This window comes from Lates calcarifer, linkage group LG19 (genome assembly GCF_001640805.2).
Source record: "Lates calcarifer isolate ASB-BC8 linkage group LG19, TLL_Latcal_v3, whole genome shotgun sequence".
Lineage (NCBI taxonomy): Eukaryota > Metazoa > Chordata > Actinopteri > Centropomidae > Lates > Lates calcarifer.
Genome location: NC_066851.1, coordinates 4,151,968 through 4,169,821, shown reverse-complemented (window position 1 = coordinate 4,169,821; position 17,854 = coordinate 4,151,968). Strand labels below are relative to the sequence as shown.

The 17,854-nt window shown below is 39.4% G+C and overlaps 1 protein-coding gene across 8 annotated transcripts; it reads right to left on the bottom strand.

Annotated features, from left to right (window-relative positions):
• Positions 1–33: 33 nt before the first annotated feature.
• On the bottom strand, positions 34–16,996 carry LOC108896120 (matrilin-3). 8 transcript variants are annotated; one of them, XM_051077933.1, is made up of 20 exons: positions 16,547–16,996; positions 14,882–15,047; positions 13,541–14,245; positions 11,314–11,433; positions 10,683–10,802; positions 9,339–9,458; positions 8,419–8,538; positions 8,007–8,126; positions 7,572–7,691; positions 7,258–7,377; positions 6,629–6,748; positions 6,343–6,462; positions 6,047–6,166; positions 5,767–5,886; positions 5,080–5,199; positions 4,802–4,921; positions 4,461–4,580; positions 3,932–4,057; positions 1,409–1,508; positions 34–1,101 (listed from the first exon to the last, which is right to left on the bottom strand). In XM_051077933.1, exons 2-20 carry the CDS (start codon positions 14,955–14,957, stop codon positions 1,044–1,046), a joined length of 2,745 nt encoding a protein of 914 aa, XP_050933890.1. In that variant the 5' UTR covers positions 14,958–15,047; positions 16,547–16,996; the 3' UTR covers positions 34–1,043. The 8 variants fall into 8 exon arrangements, with proteins under 8 accessions (XP_050933890.1, XP_050933891.1, XP_050933895.1 ...); XM_051077934.1 differs by lacking the exon at positions 3,932–4,057; XM_018695129.2 differs by lacking the exons at positions 34–1,101; positions 1,409–1,508 and adding an exon at positions 3,395–3,724.
• Positions 16,997–17,854: the final 858 nt, after the last annotated feature.

Here is a 17,854-nt window from a genome sequence, read left to right as displayed (position 1 = left end):
TGCACTCAACTTCAGTTTGCACAGAAGCCCTCATTACAATTCTCCTTTTACTTTATTCACTCATATTCCCCGGATATGAATCGAAAATACAGTACATAAGGATAGTGTGTGAAGAAAATAACTGTACAGTGAAATACTTAAACTGATTACAAACTAAAAATCTCCCAGTTTCAAAACTTGCATTGAAAATAGTCTTTAATGGCCCTGCCCTGACTTTAATGCCCTGACTTTAATGCCCTGCCCTGACTGCTGCCAGAAACTTTGGTCCATGACTTGCCATGTGTGCAAAGTACTGCAGCGGTCTGAGCTCCCTATTTTTTCCCCTATTCCACCAAAAACACCTGTCTGTTACAAACAATAATTACCAGTCAATGTTGTGCACTAAAGTTGTTGAACAGTTTAAAAGAGAGGGATTATAGTAATTCTGTGATTTAACACTACCAGGGACCAGTTGGATCAGGTGTTATTTTGGTCTTTCTCTGCGTAACCATGCTGCAATCAGAGGGATAACAACAATGTTGCATAAGAGATTAGTTGTTGTGTTATGGTTATGGATGGAGTCTTTGTGTTCTACCAAGAACAAAACACAAGAACACTGACCAAGAAATGCTCTCCAAGCAGTGAATACACACCAAAGATATGGTACAACACAATGTTTTTAAGAAGTTAACACTGCTACCTTCTCTATAAATTCCCTAAATTATCTTACAGTGCATGTGGCTGAACTCAATGGCTTACACTGTTAGGGGGAAATGTTACTTTTTCTTACAAATACACAGGTATATGTAAACATTTACACCACTTATACCTGACTTTACTGTAAGATGTAATAACAGTGTTATGAATGCAAAAATGCAGGTTTATAATATAAAACCATAATGCTACCAGTATATTGCATGAGAACCATGCAGACCTCTACCAAATATTAGACACGTATTAGATGAAACATTAAGATATTTTGAGGGTTACAGATGACTTCCGCTTGTCAAGAAAAGTGGATACATTGCTAGTCCTTAAGATGTCTTCTGATGGCATTGCTGTTCTTAATACTGCTGTTGACGACCTTCAATCAGATTCACTTTGTCTGAAAGTTCATCAAGTGAACAGACAGTCAAGGAAATTGTTGTAATGTTATGGTTAATCATGACACCAGACAATCATAAAAATATACATCTATTAATAGACTCAAAGTTTAGATTCATATTGAACTTACTGCAATGTAAAAACACAAATGGGAAAGAAATATCATTCCAACTGTCCAAACGAGTGCCTATGACTCCTGTTTTTAGGGACATGAAATGTAAAGCAGATATTTCTGTCATCATAAAATTCACAATTAAAATCTTAAATTCAAACTCAATCTGTGATCCTCCCAAGCTTCATCTTTGCGAGAGGCAAAAGGATATGTTTTCTGCTCAGCTCCTGAATGGTTAACAGTACTTTTTTCTGGAACACAATCTGAGCTTCACACATGCAGGCATCTTGGGTTATTTCACTTCTCAGTTCCTCTGAAAGAATGAGAACAGACATGAAGAGAGTGTAAGCATATGAGTGGGGTTTCACCGTGTTTAGTGTAGCCTCTCTTTGTATTACTGCATTTGGTTGCTTAGTAGAAAAAAAGTGACACAGCTTGTCAAATGTTTCTCTTTGTGGATCCAGGCAAACATTTTTTTGAAACCCTGAAGAGTCGATGTTGATGTTCAATTTGAGCCTTTGTTCCATACATTTTGAAGCTGACAAAATCTTTCAAAAGTTAGGTGGTTAGTTTCAGTCATTTCAACTAGTTAATCACAAACTAAGCAAACAAAGTAATTCACACAGGTCAGGCGTGGTTAGCTTTAACTAGAATTTTAAGACATGTGTTAATCATCTGAGCAATATACTCACATATGTGTAATATACCAAATCACTGAATCAATAAAAAGATACAATCACAAAAGACAACAGAAAAATTACAATTCATTGTTTCGTTTTTGGCCTTTACTTGGACCAAACTCGCTGCACAACTTCCAGTGCCTTAGCAGCCTCTCATTCCTTTCACCAGAACAGCACACTTTTATCCTCTATACATGGTGCTGTAAGTGGCTGGTCCAGTAGAAGTGCTGTTATGTTTGTTGCTGGAGACAGTAGCTCTGGGTGCTGTCAACTACAGACAACTGAAGAACGCAAAAAGAAAGACATAAAAGGTAGGATAACTGTTGAAATTATACATTGCAACTGAATCTATAAACAAAGGCGAAACACTTTATCAGTGTTTTCAGGCTTGACCATCCTCCTACATGGAGCATTGCACTGAAAGTTACCTGTGCACATAGACAAAAAAGAGTGGAGGTTGGCTGTATTTGCTGTGACTCAGTCTGCTTGCTTAAAGTGTGTAGGGTGACATGGTTACAGATCAGTTAACCTGTAGTCACAAGGTAACAATCCTTGTTGCTCATTCGGTTTTATACTATGTTAATTAAAGCATCTTCTCTGGTGTGAGGTGGTGTCCGACTAACAATGGTCACTATGTTTCCACTCAGGGGGCTGTGCTATAGCAGATGTCACCTAATCAAAAATGTCAAAGGTACCCACACAAGCTGCCTGACCTTTACAGTGACCACGAGAAATGTCACTGGTCTATTTGAGCAGCTTTGTGATTACTGATCCTGGTGATTGTCATATTTTCTGATAAGGCAGACCACAAAGAACCTTTTCTGTAACACTGGACAAATTTGTATTTTCAGATCTATAAAAGCCATTTATCACAACAATTGTGGCTTAGCACTGAATCTGTGCTACAATAGCTGTCATGTTGAGCCAAACCTACGTCATACAGACAGAATGAACTTTAAGCTATCCATCTTCCAAGACATGAGATTGAACGGTTCTCTCTAGGCAATATGAACTGCCAGGGTAAGAGAAGTACTACACTACATGGAGTCAGCAAGCAGAGGTTAACTTTGACTGATACTCTTCCCTTCTAAATCTAGATTTGTGTTTTTAGATGTAGAGGGTCAAAGTCTCAGTAGCGTTATGTATGGCCAAATCAGCTTTTATACAAAAGTAACTAACCACACATGCAAATTTCAGTAGTAGTCTGTGTAGAAAAATGGTCAAGTCTGTAGACCCTTTAAGAGGGAAAAAGTAAAATATGACATGATATACAAGAAATATACAGTATACTGGATTGTGGATAACTAGAAAGACACAACACATAGCATTCGGAGAACTGGGATCTCACCTTGAATTCATCTTGCATAGATTAGGATGGTTTGAGAATGGCTCTTGTCAAGTCAAGCACAAGGACTAGCCCATCTTTGATAAAGCCTCTTCATGTATCATAGGGAAATCACATTCAAGGAGCCTGTGGCTAGCTGTGATATAGTTGTTGGACTCATGGACCATGCCATGTATGCCACAGCTCTTGGTAGGTTAGAGCCAGTCTGACACATTTGCTCAGTCAGGCTGAGCTCAATACTCATTGCAGTAGACAATAATACTTTAAAGCTCAGGGTTTGGTGAGAAATGCTGGGCTATGAGAACATGCAATGTACAATATAGACAACCCAGGATTCAGTCTAACCACAGAAACTGTTATGTTGAAAAAAAGGAAATTCTTACGTGAAGCATGTTTTCTGGTCTGCATTCAACACATATCCCACTCGACACTTGCAGTTGTAAGAATCCCCGTTGTTGATACATATATGCTGGCAGTTATGTCCCTGAGCACATGCATCCGAGCCTGGAAAGAAACACTCCCATATCTGACTGACTTGGTAACTTAGTCAACAAACCCTTGGCAATAATTCCCCTAAGATTCATGGATCCTCTGCCAAACCATGACATGCATGTGTATAGCATAATACAAGTATCTCAGTAGATCTTGGAGCTGTTGTAGAATAAAACAAAACAGATGTTATAAAAATGTTGAAAGGAGGAATTTTCTTACGTGAGCATGTTTTCCTATCCATGTTCAGGACATATCCCACTCGACATTTGCAGATGTATGAGTTTCTGTTGTTGACACATATGTGCTGACAGTCATGTCCCTGGGCACATGCATCCAAACCTGGACCTGAAAAGAAAAGCTCACACCTCAGTGACATAGTCTTACAACATTGAAAACAACCACTTGGTTTTTTGGATAGCCTTTGGTTAGAGTTCCCTTTGAAAGAAGTGGATCCCACTACCATGTGACACATACATTTCAACACGCCCGGTCTCCCATATCTCTTTCACACTGACCTAAGTTTTGAACTGGTTAGAATGATGGAAAATATGAGGTAATATATGGTGTGTCCAGAAGACAGGACTGTCTCATCAGCTCCTTCCTATCTGGATAAAGGCTTTAGAATTTTGATGACCCAGTCCTGTTGAGACACTTTGAAACTCCAAAAGTGGTGTTGTGTGGAATATCTGATAGACTCCAAGACACCACAGTCACTAAATCTGCATAATGAAACAATTCAGTAGCTTACGTGAGCATGTTTTCTGGTCTGCATTCAATACATATCCCACTCGACATCTGCAGATATACGAGTCATCACTGTTGACACAAATATGTTGGCAGTCATGTCCCTGGGCACATGGATCTGAACCTGAAAAGAAACACTTCCACATTTGACTGACTTAGTCTATCAGTCAAGGACCTTTTTATCCACTGAGAACTCTGTGACTGTTGCCATTTGGTACGTTTTTCTCAATGTATTACACTGATGTTGTTCAGAATGAGCTCAAGGACTCAGCAGATACTTGGTTTCAGACTCAGAAAAAAAAGTGAGATCCTGAGAAAATCTGTTCGAGAGGTCCAAGTTCTTACGTGAGCATGTTTTCCCATCAGCATTCAACACATATCCAATTCGACACTTGCAGATGTATGAGTCATCAGTGCTGACACAAATATGTTGGCAGTCATGTCCACGGGCACATGTATCTGAACCTGAAAAGAAACATTCCCACATCTAACTAAAACAATCAAAGAACACTTAGTAAGTAATAGAACCTATGATGGTATTGAGGTCAAGTGATTATAATAATGAATTTTGAAGCAAACCCTTGTTACTTGACCACCTCTGAAAGAAAGGTCTAAGATCTTACGTGAGCATGTTTTCTTATCTGGGTTCAACACATATCCCACATGACACTTGCAGATGTATGAGTTATCTCTGTTTATACATATGTGCTGACAATCATGTCCATGGGCACATGGATCAGAACCTGAAAAGAGACATGGACATCAAATGTCCACATATAATATGACATCTCATAGTATCGTACATGCAAGGCTTAGACTGCTGGAGCATCTGTCTGGCCATAACTCACTCAGTACTATCTGTCTAAGTGTTTGACTTATTCAGGCAAACACAAATTTCCTGGGAATCATGTTCATCGGTCAGGTATCCAATTTTGAAGAGACCACCACCAGTTTCTTTACAATTTATTTAGATTGTAGACATGTAAACTATACCTCTGGGTGTTTTAGCCTGAAATTAAGTTACTATTGACTGTCGTAAACTGTTAAGGAGAACTGCAACAGCATGTTTTCTTTTCTGCATTCAACAAATATCCCTGAAGACGCAGAAAGTTAAGAATAGTCATTTTTGAATAGTCAAATCTATGCCTCTCTCTGTATGTAATCAAGATAATGATATCTTGCTTTACAGCAATAATGATTGTTGTAAACCACATGCTGAATACTGGAATTTGGTAGGAACTAACACTTAACACTTTGCAACAAAGACATGCATATCAAATACAATATGTACATAAAACTGTGCTTCTTACGTGAACATGTTTTCTGGTCTGTATTTAGCACATATCCCTCATGACATTTGCAAAGATAAGAATCACGATTTTTGACACAAATGTGCTGGCAGTCATGTCCTTGGTCACACGTATCCAAACCTGAAAAGAGATACTTCCATGGCTAAATCAACAGCTAACTCCTCTGCTGAAACTCATGATTAGTCAAAATTAAGTAAAATATATAAAGGCCATGACCAATTGCTCTATGCCTCTTTCTGCATTTAAGAGAAAAACAGACAGTGTGGGCCCAAGTTCTTACGTGAGCATGTTTTCTGATCTACATTCAACACATATCCCTCTCGACATCTGCAGATATATGAGTTGTCACTGCTGACACAAATGTGCTGGCAGTCATGTCCCTGGGCACATGCATCTGAACCTGAAAAGAGATGCTCATATTTGTAGATGCTGCATTACATTTGCCGAGAAGCACTTAGCTGATGGAGCTTTTAACATGCATAAGTCTCCCAATTTCCTGCTCGTTCAAAATAAATACACTATGACACTGCATCCTGACATGCATAGGAAATATATAGGTAAAATTCAGGTTCTTACGTGAGCATGTTTTCAGGTCTGCATTCAACACATATCCCTCACGACACTTGCAAAGGTAGGAATCACCACTTGTGACACAAATATGCTGACAGTCATGTCCCTGGGCACATGTAGGTGAACCTGAAATGAGACACTTCCACAGCTAATACTATGACCATCAGGACAGGCCAGTATTAACAGAAAAAATATGATGCCCATGGTCTTTTTCTGCCTTTATCCAAACGTGCATTTCTCAATTTTGAAAGCCAGTGACACTGCACATGACATGCATATCATAAGTTCTTACGTGAGCATGTTTTTTGGTCTGCATTTAACACATATCCCAGTCGACACTTGCAGATATAAGTGTCCTCATTGTTTTCACAAATGTGCTGACAATCATGTCCATGGGCACATGGATCAGAACCTGAAAAGAAACATGGTCACATGTCACTGACAAGACACCAGTCAAGGTCAGGTTGGACTGCTGAAGCCTCCTTCTGAGCACTTCTTTTGATTACTAATGTTTGATTACATGCTCCTCTGTTTGTATCAATCAGTCTCTCAAGTCTCTGACTTATTTAGGCTGAGCTCAAGAGCTGACTATATGGAAGTGCTCAAGGCAATCCATATCATAAGTCACAAGAAGCATAAAGAAAGTCTTTCTCTCCAAAATACCTTTCAATTCTTGGTTGCACATTCACAATTACATTATTTTCTTATTTGGTAAAATCCACAAGCCCACATTACAATGTGCTTGCTCATCAGCAAGACCTGGTGGTTTATTTAATCAGCCACAACAGTAATGACTGTTGTAAACCAGAAACATTGCTCTAAGAGATGCATATCAGATCTGATACGACAAGCATTGTTGTCTGCATGTGCAATCAATCTGACAATAATTTTCAAATCTATTGAAAAGATAGAGGTGCTTACGTGAGCATGTTTTCCCATCAGCATTCAATACATATCCCAAATGACATTTGCAGATGTAAGAATCATCTGTGTTTATACAAATATGCTGACAGTCATGGCCCTGGGGACATGTAGGTGAACCTGAAATGAAACACTTCCATAGCTAATACTATCACCATCAGGACAGGCCAGTATTAACTGAAAAAATATGATGCCCATGGCCAAACGCTTTAAGTCTTTTTCTGCTTTTATCCAAACATGTGCATCTTTCATTTCTTGAAAGCCAGTGACACTGCACATGACATGCACATCATTTTGTTTTGTTAAGTTCTTACGTGAGCATGTTTTCTCGTCTGCATTTAACACATATCCCACTCGGCATTTGCAGATATAAGAGTCCCCATTGTTTTCACAAATGTGCTGACAATCATGTCCATGAGCACATGGATCAGAACCTGAAAAGAAACATGGTCACATGTCACTGACATCTCATGACATTATTCAAGGTGAGGATGGTTGGGCTACTGGAACCTCCATCTGGCCACTTCTTTTTAATATTGATGTTAACTTGAATTACAAGTTTCCTCCACCAAGACCTGGTGGAATCTGTTTAATCAGCGACAACAGTAATGACTGCCATAAACCAGAGGCATTGCTCTGAGACATAATCTGCATTCAACATCAAATCTGATACGACATGCATTGTTGTCTGTGTGTACAATCAATCTGACAATACCTTCTAAATCTATTGAAAAGATAGAGGTGCTTACGTGAGCATGTTTTCCCATCAGCATTCAATACATATCCCAAATGACATTTGCAGATGTAAGAATCATCAGTGTTTATACAAATATGCTGACAGTCATGGCCCTGGGGACATGTAGGTGAACCTGAAAACAGACACTCCCACATGTACACATCAAATCACATTAGTTAACCACATTATAGCTAAGACTTTAATGCCATCAGTTCTCATGACTATTTGTGCGTCAATGCAAGTTTCCCAATGGTATGCTTTTTCAAATAAATTCAATATTGACCTCTGGGCACTCAGTCCTTGCTGTAAAGATTCCCTAAAACAAACTTGTAGGGATACTTTCAGTCCTCTAGAGACCAATTATACATTTACTCAAGACACTGCACCAGGAGATGAACATGTAACCTTCTGGTAAGTGTTCTTACGTGAGCATGTTTTCTCGTCTGCATTCAACATATATCCCTCCTCACACATACAGAGGTAAGAATTGCCATTTGTGACACAAATATGCTGGCAGCCATGACCCTGGACACATGCATCCAAATCTGAAAAAGAGACACACCACCACGAGACTGATCAGAGCTAAGTTCAGCAACCAGCTGTGGTCCACTACTCCAGGGAACATCATAAAACAAGAATAGGTCAAAAACTAGTATATGGCCACACCTTGTCTGGTCAATGTGCAAAACTAAGGACACAAATGACATTGCTAAATGCCAGTAGATGGCATAATACACTACTTAGCATATGCATGATGATTCATTGTGTTGTATTTGTATTTATATACAAGTAGTCCCAAGAGCTGACTTGCGCCTGACCTGGCATGAATTTATGCTGAAGTGAGCATTCACTTCCCACTTTTCAGAATAACCAACATCCAAGCAGCAACCGTCACAACTGAAAATGAAGCCAGTGTGGAAGTGCAGTTCCTTTCATAGCCTCTATGATAGCTCCAAGAAAACTTCAACACCAAAAGACTGTGAAAACCCCCCACTTTCCTGTTGTGATACAAAATGATTTCACCAGTTCCTAGGTCAAGGTATTTCTGCTGATTTTGTTTCAGTACATCAAAAAATAGAATAAACAGAATTTGTTGAAAATCTGTGCGAACATACAAATATCACGTGTACTAGAAAGGTCCAGGTTCTACCTAAACTGTACCTATGGCTCAACCTCAAAGTGTAAACTGGCCTTTATGTGAGCATGTTTTCTGGTGACCAGCTCTTGCTTTGCATTCATGGAGGTTATAGCTGTACTCAGAAAACCTGAATTATTCAAAGCTTACACCTGTGGAATTGGCCAAAAACCAAACAGCAGATTTTATCAGAAATATTTGTGTTCTTACGTGAGCATGTTTTCTGGTCAGCATTCAACACATATCCCACTCGACACTTGCAGATGTACGAGTCATCACTGTTAACACATATATGCTGGCAGTCATGTCCAAGGGTACATAGATCAGAACCTGAAAAGAGACACTCTCACAGCTAACCAACTCAGGTCTAACAACAAATCAAGAAGCCATGAGGGAACTGTATTTAATCTACACACACATAGTATCTCCCCCAGCATTAACACTAACTTGGCTTTGACTACACGTCTCTCAAGATGCAGGAACTGAACATTTAATAGATAATTAAATTTAATATAAAATAATATTATAAACTTTATATAAACTTTAAATATTCTAATTGCATTAATAAGTAGCTGCTGTGGGTTCCTTGTAGTTTGTGGTCATTTTATGTCTCTCTGTGGTCTTTTTGAATCTCTTTGTAATTGCTTTGTGTCCTTATGTGGTCATCTGATTGACTTTTTAACAACAAATGTTAGTCACTTCAAACAGATGTTCTGAGCTGTCATGTTCATGTGTTGGCTGGTAAGGTCACCTGGCTCCAACCAGTAAAGTCTAGATACAGGTACCATATCTGTTACAGGACCTCCAGTATGCTTTGACATGTGGTCTAAGACCTGGATTTTCAAGGCAACAACATATCAAAATTTTTTGACTATTGGCTTGTACAACAGTACACTGTCAACAGTTTAGAGTTTTGTTTGCATGTTTGACTTGTTTTCAATCTGTCCCCTTCCAGTGATAAAAATAGTGCTTTACATGGTTTATATCCCTCTCAGTACAATATAAACATATATCAGGTACAAAGGTGCTTTAAGCTAAATTATGTCAGTAAGTAAGTCAGGGAATCACTGAAATAAAAAAATAAAAAAATTCATGGCAATTGTTGGCAAAACAGCTCACTCAAAACCAAAAAGGTCAGCCTCATAGTGGTGCTAGAAGAAAAGTAAGGGGCTCAACAAAGGCATTCAAAGAAATCATTTGGGGAGCTTGAATGTCTGGACAAAATTTCATGGCAATCCAAAAGCTGATGGACCAAAGTGGTCGCACTGATTGATACTGCAATGGCTACGCTTAGCATGCAACTTGATGATTGAGGGTTCAAACTGTAGTTGGGTAAGGCTTTGTACAGGTATTACATGTGTGCAGTTTTGTTATCTAGAAACAAGAACAGCACAAAGAAATCTTACCAGGTTAAAATTACAGGCAGCCAAATTTGCTTGTTTCAAGCAAAGGAAATCTCATATCTAAGACATTTTCACTTAAATATGATGCAGCATGACAACCAATATATTTGTCTCCAACATTCTAATATTTTGAGAAAATTCATGGTCTTACGTGAGCATGTTTTCTCGTCTGCATTCAACACATATCCCACTCGACACTTGCAGGTGTATGAGTCACCGTTGCTGACACAAATATGTTGGCAGTCATGTCCCTGGGTACATGCATCTGAAACTGAAAAGAAACACTCACATCTCCTAACATCTGACTGACACAGTTTTCAGTCTAGAGATAACAGTTAAGGAGGCTTTTGCACACCCGATACTTTTAGAATTTGTGCCTCTCATCAATCTAGGCCTTCACCATGTCCTGTTTGTTTAATTTGCACTGAATAGTGTGCCCTACTCTATTTAGGGCAACCCAAAACATTGGTAACAAGAGATGGTATGCAGTGTGTCCACAGTACAAAACGTCTCACTAACTGATGTTCAAAAGGAGTTCCAACAGCTTACATACTTCCGAGGCACTATCTAAATTCTTACTTAAATATTTTGTTTTGTTAGACATCTCTTCCCCTAATGAAGCTTTTCCCATCCAATTTCAAATCAATGTTCAAGGAAAATTCAGTTGAAAAATATTTTTTTCTGCAGTGGTTTTCAGATGGTGAATCATGCAAAAACAAACAGGGATTCTGGGACAGCGCTGCACTGGACAGAAACATTGCTACAAAGATAAAGATTCTTACGTGAGCATGTTTTCTTGTCCGGGTTCAAGACGTAGCCCAAGCGACACTTGCAGTTGTATGAGTTGCCATTGTTGACACAAATGTGCTGGCAATTGTGTCCCTGAGCACATGCATCCAGACCTGAAAAGAAACATTCCATTGTCTGATTGGCTTAAGTCTAGCTAAATAATCAATCAATAATTGTTTGTTATAGGAATATTAGTAACTTGTAAGTACACATTGATTAATTGTGCAAGTTTTTATTCTACATAGCAGCATGTAGATTAGATCTCTGTGACCGTGCAAACACAACAGCGAATGCAAGCAACGCTCTTTCACGTCTTTAGCAGTGATTTCACTGTTCTCAGTGAAATACAGAGGCTGGTTGAGTACACTCAGGTTAAAGCTGACTGGACTGCTGTGACTGGAAGCTAGTTATGACTTTTAACACAGGGTGTGGTGAGTTTGACCCCAGGGTGAATGTTGCATGAAAGTTGGAAGTTGGAAGGAGAAATATAAATACTGACATTTTAAAATCCATTCTTTACATAAGTAAAATTACGTAAAGGTACAGAGCCTCCAGAAGGTCATGGGGGAATTAGTTTTTCTGGAACATTTTTGCATTCTCTCTCAATATCTTTTCACATTCTCCCTGATCTATGGAGGAAGGCCAAGCTGGTTTCTCATGCTTGCTGGTTGGTTGAGTCATGGCTGAGGCTGTGACTGTGGATATGGTTATTGATAGGGCTACAGCTGTCGCTGTGGCTGTTTCAGTTACATCTCCTAATGAATTCACATTATCTGAGAAAGAATCGTGAAGTCAGGCACTCAGGGTTTGAACCCTGTGCTTCACATATGACAGATGCTACACCAGTATACACTACAGGAGTTCCACCATTGCTTCAGCACAAAGCTCAGCTAACCTTCCTCTATGGATCAGACAGAATGCAAAACGTATTGCAAGGTAACACAATATAGAATTTGAGAGGGAACACAAAACCTTTTGCAAGAGACTGCAAAATGTATCATGAGGGAGTTAAATGTGACTTTTGAGGGCTCTGGATGAAATGATGTAAGAAATGTTGTGAATTATTCCTACTTATTTTCTAAGCTTTGACATCACCCAATTCTATCATAGCAATTAGCAGTTAGCCTATTCCTGTAGCATACAAGCATGAAGTACCACAATAAATATAAATAAATGTACATTTAGCAGTTAATATAATCCCATCATTACTCTTTTTTTTCATATATGTGAACGCCTAGAAATTCTGCACTCTATGAAATATATTGCTTTGTTTTGTTTTGTCAGAATTTAGAAAAGTCATTGCACTAAGCCAAGAAATTGTTTCAGACATAACCCCTCAAATTGTTGTTTTTACACTTGGTTTTTTGTGCAGATTGAACAAATTTAGAAAATTTAGTAGGCTGTTGCCTGCGGGCAGGCTAGCTGTTTCCTCCTGTTTTCTAGTTTTTGTGCTAAGCTAAGCTAAATGGCTGCTGAGAGTGGCATCAATCTTTCTCATCTAATTTTAGTGCTAGAAAGTGAATGAGCTTTCCATTGCCTTTTTCTTCTGATCAGAATATCTAAAGATAACATAATGTTTATGCATGTTCAGAGTCTAACTTAAGCAATTATGCAAATCTTAGTTTTCTTAAGAATTTATTATAAAACAAAATTAAGCACTGACCTATATTTCAATCATTTTCAGCGCAAGCTAAATTAGTTTTTGCCTTGCAGGATAAGTCACCATTAATGTTGGCAGAAAGAAGCCCAAATTGTGGACCTGGTCAGCCAAGCACATCTTCAGATAACTGAGCAGGGCGCATGGCATAAGGCACAAATTAGCCTGCAGCGCAGAGTGCAAAGAGCAGCGCGCTTCCTGTGAAGAGTATGGGCAGCATCATTTTAGGTTTTAACCATTTTAAAGTATTCAAGTATGGAGTCAGCAGATCAACCGGTGATCAGAGGTTTGTCTTCTTCTTTAAGTTGGTTAGTACATGACTAACTGTAAGCTTTTATTGCTGACTGTATTACTACAAAACTAGTTCTTCACCATTTGCATGGTAACAGTGAGTACACACCAATTGTGGGAAATGCAAACTCAGGAAGTGGCAGTAACTCACAAGTTACCTTGCTGTTTTTCTTAAAGACCAAAGAAGAGGACCATTTACTTTAGAATGGAGATTCCCTCTGTGGTGCTGCCCATATAATCACAGGTAAATGAAAAAGATGGATCTGACATACCATTGTTTCCTTTTTCGTCATTTTCATTATTTATTCCATAACCGTCTTGCCTGCCATCTAGGCCTTTTCCATAATCATCAATTCCACCATTTACTGGAATTTCCGCACTCCCGTTATCATCATCCTTACCGCACAAGGTTTCCCTAAATTTGGAAGTGAGCTTCTCTATAACACCATAGGTCTCCACATAGAAGACATGGTCATCGTGTGGGTGGCTGGCCATGAGGCGGAGGGACGTCATATCAGCTCTGTCTACTCCAACCGCGTAGATCTCAATCCCAGATGCACGAGCTGCTGCCGCCACATCCTCCACCTTGTCCTGGGGCCTCCCGTCCGTCACTATGATGGCCACTTTTGCGATGTTCATGGAACTAGTCCGGGCCCCTGCCTCAGCAGTGAATGCTTTCTCCATAGCTGTCTTAATGGCCATGCCCGTCATGGTGCCTGAGGCGAGGGGCTCAACACGGGCCAGTGCCTGCCTCAGGGCGGACTTGGCAGAATACGTCTTCAGTAGAAACTCGATCTGCACTGTGCTGGCATAATTGACGAGGCCTACTCGTGTGGCGTCGGACCCGATCTCCAGGCTATCCACCATGTCTTGCAGGAACTCCTTGGCCTTCTCAAACTCAGCAGGACGAACACTGCGGGAGCTGTCTATGATGAAGACCAGGTCTATAGGACGATTTCTGCAGTTGGATCTTGATGCTGTAAACAATAAATACATGTTTTAAAAGGATTTAAATATGGGAAGGAACAATATGAAAAGTGTTATTAGCAAGAACGGAATCTCCTGTCCTCTTCCTATAGCCTGCATTCACACAGTTAAGTTGTTCCCACAGTGGGTTAAGTGTGCCATAAAACTTTAGATACACACTGGAGCTTCAGCAGCTATATAGATACAATATGGGGACTGCTAGAACAGTGATTGGTTAGTTAGTCTTCTCCTCCATTATCAGTATGAAACAAGGCAAACCAACAAAACTATGAAAACACAGCAGGTGAAATCTGACACTAAACTATGAAATATAGATAGGTATCTACTCTGCCATTTATCCTCCTAAGTCTTGCTTAAAGCACAAACATTTCTTCCACAGTCTGCCTAGTTGGTAAATTCATTCACAAAATTGTTTTTCTTTCCACTGGAAAGCAAAGATGGTGGACCAGACGTTAGATCAGTGGACTTTTACCCTTTTCTTACATCAGAAAAAATGTTTTAGCCCTAATAAATGAGAAACAAACTTTATAGGGAAAATACAGTATGTTAGGAGGATATATCAATTACATGTAAGAACACAAAGACAATCCACAATTCTATAGCTGTCTTGTGTTAGTTATGGCTACCTGTGCTCGCTCTGATGGATGACAGGAGAGCCACCTGTGTCCTTAGCAGGCTGCCAGGGTGCAAATGGTGTAGCATTGTGTTGCAGCTGTGAGGGCAGCTTGATTTTCTTTGGTGGCGGTTGACGGGCAGGCTGATAGCGAGGAAGCCTGGAATTACTGTCACCAGCTTTGCCACGGGAAAGAAAAAGGCAGAGGGAAAAGCATTAGAGTGGTTATTTTGGTTTAAGGCAAGCAAATGAAGATGCCACATGGCAGGCATGCATGAATGATAACTTAATAACACTTCCCACGTGAATGTCACTGGAGGGAAAAGAGTATGCACTACAAGCTTTTATGGCTGTTGTTGAATACATCATATACACATACACTCATATATTCTGTGATCGGCACACAGTATATACACAACACATTGCAGTAAATTAGATTATAAGGGGTTATTCCTGCGGAGGTTGTTAAACTTAGCCACAGAATGTGCCTGTCACATTCACAATATTCCATCTTCTGCATGACAGATTTTTAAAGTTGAGCCACTGCGTTTCATAACCTAAACACTACAGGAAATGGTATATGTCTGTTCTCAATGTATATGACATGGAACAAAATCGAAAAGTCATCATTAGTTATCATTAATTGTATAACATTGATACTGCATTTCATTTTAAATATATATATATTTTCATACAAAATAACATGTTTGTATTTCTTGTCTGGTATAAAATGAGAAAGAAGATGTAATTTCCAGATACCTGGATATTAAATATACAGATCTGCGCAAAAGCTTTAGGCACTTTAGATATTTTACTCTTGTCCTTCTTCAGTATCATCAGCAAGGTGTCTGATCAGTCCCAGATTATATGAGTCCAGTCACACAGTCAGCATCATAAAGAACTGTCCTCAGAGACAAGAAGAACAAGGAGTCCTGCAGTAGATGGTCAGACCCCCATGGAGTCCTGATCTAAACATCACAGAGTCAGTCTGAGATTACATGAAGAGACAGAGACACTGAGACACCCTGAATCCACAGAGGAACTGAGACAACTTCTCCAACATGCTGGAACAAACTACCTGAGTACAGGTGTACTGAGGAGAACTGGAGCTGTTTTAAAGGCAAAGGGAGGAGCGGGTGTGGGGTCAGATTAAGGTTTTTCTCTGTTTACTGACATCGCATTCAGTTATGGTTGAAGAATAAAAACTACTCAGGGGATTTTTTTAACGGCACTTTACCTGTGCCTAAAACTTTTGCACAGTACTATAGTTGAGAGAAACAAGTTGAAAATTGCAGCATGCAGTAGATGTAATGAAGATCATCAGGCCTAAAAGTGTTTTTGATGAACTGATTGTGGAAATACCTTCACTACTACAGTCAGATCGTAGGTTATTTGTAACTGAAAAATCAGATGCACAGCTCTGTGACTGGAATGTAAAAGTGATGCATGAGTGAGGCAGAAACTACCGCGCACGTATTCCAAAATCATACAAATCCCTGGAGTAACAAATTAAATACGGAAATAAAAAAACAAAAAAAAACTCACTATCAGGTGTTATATTCGCAGTAAATGATACCAAACCATGCCAAACTAATGGAAAGTAGATTGACTTTGAGGAAGTCAACGCAGCGTGCACATCATGCAAAGCATACGAATGCTATTCCTATCATGTACCCACCTCCCCTGTCCGCTCTGCGCCTCTCCGTCAGGTGGTTGTTGGCACCTGGACGCGCGCTCTGCTGCTGCTGGAAGCCTCTGACAGAGAAATCATCCAGATGAAAGTCCTGAAAACTTTCCAGCACTTGGTACTTCGTCAGAGGTGTGTTCAATAGATCTGACATCTTCAAAGCGCTGATAGAGCCTTGGGGGAATTTGCGGGGACACTCGTGGGGTTAAAGGACCACCTGAGTCCGGCTGTCGCTGCTGTGTGTGTGGGGAAATACCCAGAGTTCCCGATGCCAGAGCGCCAATTAAGCAGACCAGTCCCCACAACGATGAAGCCATGTTTCCTGCACACAGTCCTTCTCTATCTGCCCTCTCAGTCTCCTACACTACAGCTGAGTGTAGCCTACTTATATGATCTGGCCCACGGCCCACGAGGCGTGGGGACCACGAGGCCCAATCCAGAGACAGTTGGAGGGAAGGAGTTACTCATCCGGGGCTGGTTCCAGAGCAGCAACAGTTGCTGATACTTTTCTCATTCCACACTGGAAGTTAGTTCATTTGCCCTTGAGTTCCAGGGCTTGATATTAACATTACATGCACAGTATGTTATCCTATACTAATTTGTCGTTTTATTATTTATTAATAACAATATCAAAATATGCAATGTCCATTTTCATTGTAGGCTATAGCAATTTTAAAGTAGATTTACTTAATTACAATTTGGAGCTTTTATTCTTCAGCTCTACTACTGTAATATGTATGTAATACTGTAATATCATGTGTGCTTTTTACTCCTTTATATTTATTTGACAGCCAGAATTACTTTGAAAATCAAAAGTTCTCATCATCATCAACAGCAGCATATTAAATATGATGCACTGTTATAAATGAATCAGTTACCAACAGAATATAAAGTAGCTACAATTACACCTTTACAGACTGTAATACTGTATTAATCCTATATTATAATAATATAATACTCTGACAGTGGCTAATGTGCTTTTTCTTTTGATGTGATGTTACTTAAAGATTTCTGACCTCTGCTGATATAATAAACAATAATCATGTAAGACATGGCTTTGAGCTTGACAGTTCATTTGTGACTTTGTAGAATAGCAGCCAACACAATAATAGCAACAAGGTCCACTTGCTTGATGTGTCTTCCTCAACTGATGGACTTTACTCAGTTCTCACATAGATGTTCAAATTTTGCTCTGTTGTGAGCACTTCTAGGACTTCTTATCCAGTAATTCACTATTTATAGGGGGCTTGAATTAATTTGCTAAATATACTGTAAATAAAACATTATCTCCACATTACT

Coding starts and splice junctions, on each gene's coding strand:
- LOC108896120 (XM_051077933.1), bottom strand. CDS start 14,957: ATGCTACACCATTTGCACCCTGGCAGCCTGCTAAGGACACAGGTGGCT. Junction 6,463..6,628: donor AGACCAAAAAACATGCTCAC/GTAAGAACTTAT, acceptor GTCTCATTTCAG/GTTCACCTACATGTGCCCAG. Junction 6,167..6,342: donor AGACCTGAAAACATGCTCAC/GTAAGAACCTGA, acceptor ATCTCTTTTCAG/GTTCAGATGCATGTGCCCAG.